We start from the raw sequence: 10,640 nt of genomic DNA on the forward strand, positions 1-10,640 counted from the left end.
TATTTATATAACTTTAATTTTTATGTCTTAATCGGTAATCTATATTTGATGAGACATTGTCATCAGACCTTCTTTTATTTTTTAAAGTATAATTTCCCTTAGTTCTTCGAAAATTTTATAATGCTGTTTGAAGTCTGTCAAATCTGACATCTGGGTCCTTTCAATCAGTTTCTGTTGCCTGCTTTTTCTGCTGTGTATGGGTCATATTTTTCTGTTGCTTTGCATGTCTTGTAATTTTTTTTGTTTAAAACTGGACATATTAGGAAATACGTTGTGGGAACTCTGAGCAATGAACCGCACCCATACCCTAGAGACTCTTGGTTTTTGTTTTGTTTGTGAGCTTATTTGTTTAGTGACTTGGCTGGGCTCTCAGTGAAGTCTGGTTCCCCGACAGTGTAAAGCCTCTGATGCTGCTCCTCAGAGGGAACAGTCTTGGGCGTGTGCACAGACGCCCTGGGATAACAATGTGTTGTAACAGGGCTCTCTTCAACTTTCTCTTTCCCTGGTTTTTCTATTTAGCTGTCTTCCTCTGCTGATATCACATCCAGCTGATAGCTTTATTGTTTTCAACAATGCCCTGGCACATAAATCATTTTATAGTCTAGTTCAATTAGATTCAAGCCCCTTTTCAGGAATAGGTTTTTTTTTTTTTTAAAGATTTTTATTGGGGAATTGGGGGAATGGGAACAGACAAGTTGCTGTTGTTTTGTTCTTCAGTCTAGTTGTGGAGGACATTGCTTCACTGGCCCAAGTTGCTGGCACCATCGTTGCGCTCTTCCTGGGCGAGGCAGATCAGTCGCCGGCTTCTGGACAGCCGCTCACTGCGGTTGCTGGCCGCTCACGCTGGCTGTTGGCTACATACAGTAGCCCATGGCAACCCACTGCCACAGGGGCTGCAACCTACGCTGTCGCCGGCAGTGTCACTGGCCCTCATATGTGGGATCCGAACCGGGGCCCTCTGGCATCCCAAGCCAGTTCTTAACCATCACGCCACTCGGCCCGCCCTCAGGAATAGTTTTTGAGGCAAGTCTTTGAGGTTTGTTCTGACTCTAGGAGGGCTATTCTGAGCTGTTTCTTTTCCTCGTTCTCTCTGGTAAACTAGCTGACCTATTGATTATCTTGCTGCTCTAATGGAGCTCCCATTCTCTCATCTTTATCACCACAATCTCCAATGTTTTCAAGAGCACTCTTAGTCTTCAACTTCTGCACACTCTGTTTCAAATGTAAGGACAGCTTCAGACATGTCTGTTCTAATGGAACTACCTCTCCCCTGGGCAAAATCTCTGAGCTCCTGCTCCAGAGCTGGGAACAGGGAAAGCAGCCCTCAGACTGATACAGCTACTTTAGGAGCTGGATGCTGGGTGGGGGCAGTAGTCTCTGTCTTTTCAGCTTATATCTCTTGTCATGGAACCTCTACTGTACAAACAAGGTGGGACAAAGGCAAGCAGTCTCACCCTACAAACAAGTTGGGACAAGGGTCCAAATATTCTTGACCTGTGGAACCTGGGGTACAGTTGCCACTATGTGGGTAGGGGCTGAGTGGAGGATGGGATCCCCCAATCTCCTGGATGCATTGATCAGGAATTAAGCCTCTGCAACTCAGAGCTCAAGGGATTGAGGTGGGCGAAACCTTAAAATATTCTCAGTATCTTTCTTTTTTCATATTAGAGGTAAAGAAAAAGCAACCATAGGTGGAGAGGCCTCAGTGAAGAGTTTTGTGGTCATCGGAGACTAAACCAAGGCAAAAGATAGAAGCAGTTTGAGTGGGATGGTGGGGATGGGGATGGAGGATTTGAGGGAAGGAGAAAAGGCCCCCAGGGACCCGGCTTTCCCCTTGCATCCCAGCATGGAATCCATCACAGTTCTATCAGGCTCCACTCTGGGAATGTGAGCAAATAGAATGGGGTCTGCACCAGCCACCTAGCACCAAAGGGTGCCACTGTGAACCTGCCCTGCAGTCCTGCAAACATAGAGCAGGAACGGCCAATCTTGAGCTGTCTGTGCCAATTGCTAGGGCATGTGAGTCAACCCATCCTTTCCCCAGAGCCTCCATTCTCTCTGAACCATCTCTCCTCCAAATGGGGACCCGTCCCTCTCTTTGGGGCTCCAGAGACATGGTTAAAATTACATTAAGGTTTCAGATAACAAGGCAGGCCTATATTAGCTTTGGATATAAATCGAATTTGCCCTGTCACAAGGGAGAAATTACAGTCCTTTCCAAGGCCCGAAGTATCTGTAGCTTGTCTGATCAGCCCTTGTTTTTGACAACACGCCACCCTACCTCTTGGACTCTGCATGAGGGTTCTGCTGCCCACCAGGAGCAACGGACAAAGTCTGTTTATCCAGAAACTTGGCAGGAGGTGTAGGTGAAGCAGCCACTGGACAAAGGCACACTCTGAGATCCTGGTGGCCATTGTCAAAGGAACATAGCTGAGATGCCAGAGGCAAACTGTTTGGGGTGAGGCAGTTGATAAACAAGCAGGGAAACACATTCGGGTCAGAGCTAGGAAATGCCCCTGAGTCTCCTTTATTTGTTCTCTGGCAAGATCTTTCTGGAGCATTGACTGGAAAGAAAAGTCTTGCTGGTGTTGGCTGGAGGCAGAGGTTCCCACACCTTTCCCCCTTTGGAATCTGCTAGAGGGCAGGTCTGAGTGTGAGCTTGGTTAATATTCAGGCTGTCCTGACAGCCAAACTGCCAGGGCCCACACTCGCCAGCAGTATTCCAGGGCAGCCTGCAGGCCTGATGGAAAGAAAACAGCCTAAACCTGCCTACTGCTCAAAGTCTTCACCTCTGCTAGAGCCTAGCCAGGCCCCAGGGGAGGCACATCCCTGTTAGCTGCTGTTTGGAGTCCCATGCAGTGGCCAGCCGGATGCCAGGCTCAGTCTGTTTCATTCCTTCCTTTGCTGTTCCCAGTGCCTCTCATAAGTACTCGGTTAGCAGAGATGAGGCTCAACCCACCTCGTTTCTTTGGGCTGTGGCTGGAAATCAGTGTGTCCTGCTCTGTCCGTGTCCTGGCCCCAGGTCCCAGGAAAGACAGCACAAGGCTAGGGTCTCCAGACGTCCAGGCCCTTTGCTGGAGACTCTATCATGCTTAAGGGCATAGCCATCAGCAGCTCCCCCCGCCAGGTTCCTAGAGGATGCACCCAGCTGCAGGAGAGGCGAGAAGTCTCTCTGGTGGGTTAGCAGTCCTGCCTTGGGCCACTGGTGGCCTGCCACAGAAGGCTGGGCCTTACCAAACCAGGTTCTTTCAGGGCCTCTGTAGCATAGGGCTAGGAGAAGTGGTGCCTGGCTCAGAGGTGACTGCCTAGTTTTCCCAGCCGATGGAATAAAGGGAGGTCAAGGCTATCTTATGTTCCATGGGAAAAGAGGGTGTGTTTGAGGCAGAAGACAGCCCATGCTTACACCTTGGCCAGAAGCTAGGCTCACCCCTACAGATCAGCTTGTGACTCTGCTGATGGATGTAGGCCCCCTGGAGAGCCAGGCACGTGCTGCCCTCCCTGCTTCTTTAGCCTCAGGGCAGGAGGCCTCTGAGCTTCCTCACACATAGAGCCTTTGCTCCCTGGGGTCCATGACACTGAAGGGCTATATGGAGGGTTATGCCGATGGAGAATAGGGTCACCACTGCAGTAGGTCTCAGTGACAGGACTCCATCATCACACCATCTGGGGTGCTTGGGGTCCTTCCTTACACAACAGAAGCTTCAGCCCCAATCTGTTGGGCCAGATCTCACCCATTCCTGTGCTATTGCTCCAGGGCCAAACACAGGCTCCTCTAGCCCTGATTCCAGAGACAGATGAAGGACCTTACCCTCACCTTTATATTCTTTATCCTTAAAGTGAAAAATAAATTGGCTCAAGCTGGCACAGCCGAAGCAAAAAAATAAATAAGGATAGTATTAGATTATAACTCACGGAGCAAATTAAATATATATGAGTCTGTAGGGACATAAAGTAATAATTACATAAATAAATAAATGGGAGTGAAAAGGAAGCTCTTCTTCACAGAATTCCAATTGATAAATTGGAAGGCATGTGGCAGATGTAAAGCCCCACCAGGCAAACACCACAGAAGTAGCTGTTTCAGAAACAGGATGTTTGTATAATCTCAAAGTATCTTCCCTAAGATATTTACTAATTATAAAAGGAAAAAAAGGGCCAACCAAGTGGCTCAGTTGGTTAGATTCCCGCATGGGCCAGTGAGCTGCGCCTGAGCGGAGCTGCTGCTGAGCTGCTTAGAGGGCATGCTCTCAACAAGGTTGCCGGTTCAACTCCTGCACGGAATGGTGGGCTGCGCACCCCTGCAACTAAGATTGAACACAGCACCTTGAGCTGAGCACCCTCAGCTGCCGACAGGTGGTAGCATGGCTCAGTGTGCAACAAAGTTGCCAGTTCGACTCCTGCATGGGATGGTGGACTATGCCCCGCCTCCCCCCACAACTAGATTGAAAGTGACAACTGGACTTGGAGCTGAGCTTGTGCCCTCCACAACTAAGACTGAAGGACAACAACTTGACTTGGATCTAATGGGTCCTGGAAAAGCACAATGTTCCCCTTCCCCAATTCCCCAACACTGTTCCCCTCCCCAATTCCCCAATAAAATCTTTTAAAAATAAATAAATAAATAAAGGAAAAAACAGTAACTTTACAGTGGAGAAACCCAGCAGACACCAACTCAACCAAGTGATCAAGGTTAACATCACCAGTAATAAGCCACTGGTATGATGCCTCAAGTACACATCACTTCTATGGAATTTTGACCAAAAAGTTCACAAACTCAATCTTACCATGAGAGAAATCACACAAACCCAGACTGAAGGACACTCATCACATTAACTGATGGACTCATAAAAAGCGCAACAGTCACGAAACATAAGACGAAGGAACTATCAAAGATTGGAAAAGACTAAGGAAAACTGACAACCAAATATAATGGGAAATCCTGGACGAGATCCCAAAACAGAAAAAAAACTACTGGAAAAACTGATGAAATTTGAACAAGGTCTGAAGTTTAGTTAGTAATATTGTAACCAACATTAATTTCCTGGTTTTAATAAATGAAGTATGGTTATGTAAATTGTGAACATTAGGGGAGACTGGGTGAAGGGTATATGTGAATTCTCTGTGCTATTTTTACAACTTTTCTCTAAGTCAAAAATTATTTCAAAATAAAGTTTTTAAAAAAGCAATTAAAAGCAATTCTTAGTAACTGCACAGGATTGAACTTCACAGACAGCCCCTGAGGAAGGAAACTACCATATACACATAAACGTGCATCCACTGTACACATATAGCGCATTCCATTAATCCATCATCCATTGATGGACACCTGGGTTGCTTCCACATTTTGGCTATTGTGAATAATGAAGCTATGAACATTGGTGTACAAGTATCTCTTTGGGACCCTGCTTTCAATTCTTTTGGCTATATACCAAGAAGTAGAATTGCTGGAACATATGGTAATTCTATTTTTAATTTTTTGAGAAACTGCTATGCTGTTTTTCATAGTGGCTGCACCATTTTACATTCCCACTAACAGTGCATAAGGATTCCTTTTTTTTTTTAGCTGAGCCATCCTGCCACCGGTTGGCAGCTCAGTGGCAGCTCAGCTCAGGCCGTGAATCAAACCGGGGACCCTGTTGCTCAGAGCTCAAACTCTCGAGCGAGATCTTAACCAACTGAGCCACTCAGTCGGCCCTCAAGGATTCCAATTTCTCCACATCTTTGCCAACACGTGTTATTTTCTGTTTTGGGTTTTTTGTCTTGTTTTTATAGCAGCCATCCTAATGGGCGTGAGGTGGTCTTGATTTGCATTTGTGTTTTCTTAATAATTAGTGATGTTGAGCATCTTTTTGTAACCCCTTTCATAGATATGGAAATTGAGGCTTTGAGCAGTGATACAACCTGCTGAAGTCAGCTAGGTGGTTAGTGGTGGAGTCAGAACTGACCCTCCAGTCAGACTCCAGAATTCCTCCTTGTGCCACCACCTCTCCGGGGAGAGATACCCCACCCTAGTCACCCTGGGACTTCTCCCTCCTTCCTCCCATCCACCAATGCTTGTTTGCTTTTATTTTACTCCTGCCATCCAAAAAAGGAAGGAAGAAAAGGGAAAGGCTGCTGACAAAAGCAAATCCTGGTGTGTGCGTGTGAGTGTATGATGATGTGCATCCCCAGAGGGACCCACAGGCCCCTTCCTGGGAGCAGGGCACAAAGGGGTAGCTATGGACTTGGAGGCCAGCAGCTACCCACCCCTCACACCTTGAGATGAACAAAACCAGCAAGGAAGCGGAAAATTACTGCAGCTGTCAGGGAGGGCAGCAGCCAGCTTAGCTACTGACGACACTCAGGAACTCAGGTGGAATGAGCCGGTTCCCAGTCTGAGGTGCCACCAGGCCAGGCTGTGGGCAGGGGGTGGGCAAGCACTAGTTGCCTCTACTAGGGGATCAAAGTCAGAGAAGCATGGCCACCTCAGGGCCCAAGGTAGGCATGGCGCCAAAGCCGGTGGGATCCAGAGGTAGTCCATACGCTGAGCCCTCTTTCCACAGATCCTATAGATTCTGCAGCCACCACTCCTGGCAGGCCACCAGTCTCTTCCACAGCTTCCTCGCTAATAATCTTCTTGCTTTTCATAGCACCTAGAGTGAGTACTTTCTAAAAATCTGGCGATGTTACCCCTTGCTTAGAACACTTACTATTTCCTCACTGTCCTCAGAATTGAGTCAACTCCTCTACATTCCTACAAGGCCCACTGTGGCCTTTATAGGCAGGCATTTCTAGCCTCCCCTGAGCTCCAGCCACCCTGATCTATGGACTTCCATTCCCAGAATCTGCCATGTTCTTTGCCTGGATAAGTCCTGCTATTATTTCCATACTCAACTCAAATGTTAGCAGCCCATGTTAGAGTATTGCCTCACTCTGTTATCCACACAGAGAGGGTAAAATATTTGCCCCAGGTCACACAAGCTAGTCAGGATTTGAATTCAGGCTCTAGAGCCCTATTACCAAAGAGGGTTGTTGTTAGCCTTCTCTGTAACATGGCCAATGTGCCCGACAGGCATCTGAGCTTTGAGATGTCTATGGCCTAATGCCCAATACAAAGCTAGCCATGGTATCTGATTATCGCCACACTGTGCTGAAGAAAGGGGATAAAGGACTAGCAGATGCCATTCTCAGGTTTTTCTTGGGAGGAACATAGAGCAGAGGAAGGGCCAGAAGCTGGGGGATCCAACTTGCCTGATCAACAGCAGGAAAGTAGTCTGTGAGGATATCTTCCTTAGAAGGAAGTGTGCCCTGGCCCAGCATCTCCTGGCCCTTACCAGATGCAAAGTAGGAAACACAGGAGGTGAAGTATGTGTGTACCCTGACTCCTGAAACTTGGAAAAACTGCCACCAAATCTAAGGGGCTAATGGTATAAGCTGGAGGCCCTTTCTACCATCCGGCCCTATGCTTAGAGGGATCTCTGTGAGTCTCTCTTCATGAGCGCCTTTGGGCCAGGGTTATACCTCCTCTGGTTCCCTGAGCCCAGCCAGCATAAGGAGGCCCTCTGCTGCTTTCCAGAGAATTTGGAGCTTCAGGACAGGACCCCAAGCCTCACCATAGGCATATGGGATAGCAGTAGCCCCCCACTTCATGCTTCCAGGAGTCTGTGGCCAGGAACAGGCATACCTGCCCATTTGTGTCTGCATGTGGGCTCAGCTGCGGCTTCCACCTCTCCTCCTGCCTTTGGCAGGATGTTGACTCAGCCTGGGGCTGGGCCTCCCCAGGGCAGCATCTAAGTTCTTGAGAAACAACTCCATCTGTTGTGAAACTAAGAAGGGAAAAGACAGTTGGTGGTAACACGCTTTCTTCCCCTCCATACTGGACAGAAAGATCAGGAATGAGCCTAAATGTGAATCCTGCTCTCTTGGCCTGCGCACAGGCGTTAGAAGCCTAACTCAGTGGCAGACCAGCCTGGTTTGATGGGGAGTGGGGAGTCTCAAGGGGGACTGACGCAGATGGGAGGGTTGCTCACACACTCACCTCGGTCACGATGGTGGACAGGTAGACGTCCTGGCTGAACTCCCAGCCATCCAGGCAGCTCTCCTGCTCCAGTTGCTCCAGGTCCACATCGCGCCCCGGCTCCAGCCCGAGCGCTGAGAAGTTGGAGATCGCCTCGAGCCGGTAGCGCCTGCAGCTGTGAGGCACCTCACGGCCGTCCTGCAGCCGCAGCGGGACACTGTGGTTGCGCCACGCGCTGCTCAGGTTCGCGGTGTCTGGCACCCGGCAGCGGTGCTCCGGGGTCCCCGCCAGGAACACGACTGACATACCATTGAAGCCGTTGGGGATGATGCTGAGGCTGAGCAGGAAGAAGATGAGGCGCTGGAAGGGCCCCCACTCGCCCAGGAAGGCGATCGCCTCGTCGTAGTCCCGCATGCTTGCCGCTGCTGTTCGGCAGCTTGCAACAGGGGTTGATGATAGGAGCTTTTCCCAGAGATTGTCGCGCGGTCGACGGTGTTATCCAAGGGTGTCAGAACGTTCTCGAGGGAGTCAGGCTGCAGGAAATTGGGGTGAGAGGCCGCGGCTATTACCGGGAAACCTACTGCGGGCTTTGGAACGTTCGCGGGATCTGGACGCAAAGCTGGAAGTCACTGTAGAAACTCCGGACCAGACCCCCATCCCGACTGGGGAGGGGAGGGTGGCCAGTCCGGCTCCGCCTTGTGCCCCGCCCCCTGCCGCCAGCCACCAGGCTGTTGACTCCGCAGGGGCTTGGAGCTCAGCGGTGCCACCTGCGTGCGAGGGAGGACGCTCCGCTCCCGCGCACTCCGCCTCCCCGGCGACCCCGAAGTGCTGAACGACCCTGCAAGGGGCCACTGAGTTGGGCCCCACGGGGGACAGCTGGCGAAAGGGAGGAGCCGACGCCGCAGAGCAAGGACTTTGAGAGGTCGGCCCTTGGCCCTCTTTGTCGGCGTCACCCCAGGCCTCGCCCGGGGCAGGAGTCCCTCTGCAGTGTCTTCCAACCCGGAGCCTGAGCTCAGGTGGCCTCGAGCGGGCGGGGCGCGGACGGGAGTCCCTGGAGTCGGTGCTCTGGGAAAACCTCTGCAGGCGCAGCGTGGACAGGAGCGCGCCGGGTCCTCTGGCGCGCACGCCGCGCAAGTGGTGGGCACCAGCCGGCAGGGCGCGCCCTCCCCACCAGTCCTAGAAGGGGTTGGATTTAGTCACCAGCGGCGGCGCCTTCCGGGCAGCCGGGAGCCTCACCTTGAAAAAGGGGAAACAGTCTCAGAGCCCGGAAGGGATGAGCAAGGTCACACTGCGTCAGAGATAGGCTGGGAGGGGGCGGTCTCAGGGACCTGCTGGGGCCTCTAGAGAAGACTTCAGCACGGAGCCTGGCCCAAGTGAGACCACGTAATGGAGACTCTGCTGTCACCACTCCTGTGTTCTGATTTTTATCCTTTTCACTCTCCCCACGCCCCCAGGGCTCTTTATGGGGTGGCTGCCAGAGCCTTCTTGGACTGGAAGGCCTCTTGTTGACAGAGGGACAGCTCCCAATCCAGGAACAGAGGGAGGGAAGGAGGAGGGAGAGAGGGAGGAGGGAGGGAGGAGAAGGTCCAGTTTGGCGCCTAGATCTGGCAGGGTAACCAGAGCAGGGACCACAGTCTGTTTGGTGTCTAGGCCTAAGTCCCTTCTGCTGTTGCTAGCCTGGGGCTGCAGTTTGAGTCTTGGGGCTCATGAGGCAGATGAGATTGACGGAGTGAAGGACCCACCTCTTTGGAGATTTTGTACAAGTGTGTTTGCTTTTCCAGGCCCTGATTAAGAGGCCAAGGGACATCTCTGCCTCAGTCTGACCCACTCCTCTTATCCTGGTTTCCACCCTTTGGCATCACAGTCTCCTTTTGTTATAAGACCATATGTCCTGATGCCAGGGCAGTTCTGATTTGTGCCTAGTAACCCAGCAGAATTATTAATAGCACTTCCTTTTAAAAGTACTCTTTGAACAATATATATTACAGCAGGTCCTCACATAATGTGGTTTCATTCAACCTCAGTTCTTTATAACATTGATGAGAAAAAGAAAATTGATTCCTGGTGGGGGCCACTGTCTGTGTGGAGTTGTCACGGTCTCCCTATGTTTGCGTGGGTTTTCTCTGGGTCCTCAAGTTTCCTCCCACATCCCACAGATGTGCAAGTGAGGTGAACTGGCGTGTCTAAATTGCCCCAGTCTGAGTGTGTGTGTGTGTGTGGGTGTGGGTGTGTAAGAGAGTACACCCTAAGATGGAAGGGTGTCCTATCCAGGGTGGGTTCCTGCCTTGCACCCTGAGCTGCTCTGGTAAGCTCAGGCCACCCATGACCCTGAACTGAAAGAAGCGGATTGTAAAAGAATGATCTTACTTGTTTTTATTAATTTTTCTTAAGCGTTTGTATAGTTCACATTTACTTCAATGTTTACTATTAGAAGTGTTTGGGGGGGGGTCTTTATTTAGAAGTTCAGGGATGTTTTTGTGACCAGAAATATGCAGTGGGAGCTTAACTCTTCTTTATATCAATTAGCCTTTGGTAAACTGGTTTCTTTATACATTGTTTCGCTTAACGTCTCAGTTTCCAAAAACCTATTGATGATGTTAAGTGAGGACTTACTGTAATGTGGTCCCTGTCTTATTTACAGTAG

General features: G+C 50.2%; 1 protein-coding gene across 1 annotated transcript in view; it reads right to left on the minus strand.

Moving 5' to 3' along the window:
- Window positions 1–9,301, minus strand: part of SLC22A4 (solute carrier family 22 member 4) — a 45,818-nt gene extending 36,517 nt beyond the window's left edge. Inside the window, exon 1 of the mRNA XM_019642221.1 lies at window positions 8,018–9,301. Within this exon, the coding sequence (XP_019497766.1) occupies window positions 8,018–8,410 (393 nt within the window). The 5' untranslated portion in view covers window positions 8,411–9,301. The remainder of the gene's footprint in view (window positions 1–8,017) is intronic.
- Window positions 9,302–10,640: the final 1,339 nt, after the last annotated feature.

The sequence above is a fragment of the Hipposideros armiger genome, unplaced genomic scaffold (genome assembly GCF_001890085.2).
Source record: "Hipposideros armiger isolate ML-2016 unplaced genomic scaffold, ASM189008v1 scaffold_66, whole genome shotgun sequence".
Classification (NCBI taxonomy): domain Eukaryota; kingdom Metazoa; phylum Chordata; class Mammalia; order Chiroptera; family Hipposideridae; genus Hipposideros; species Hipposideros armiger.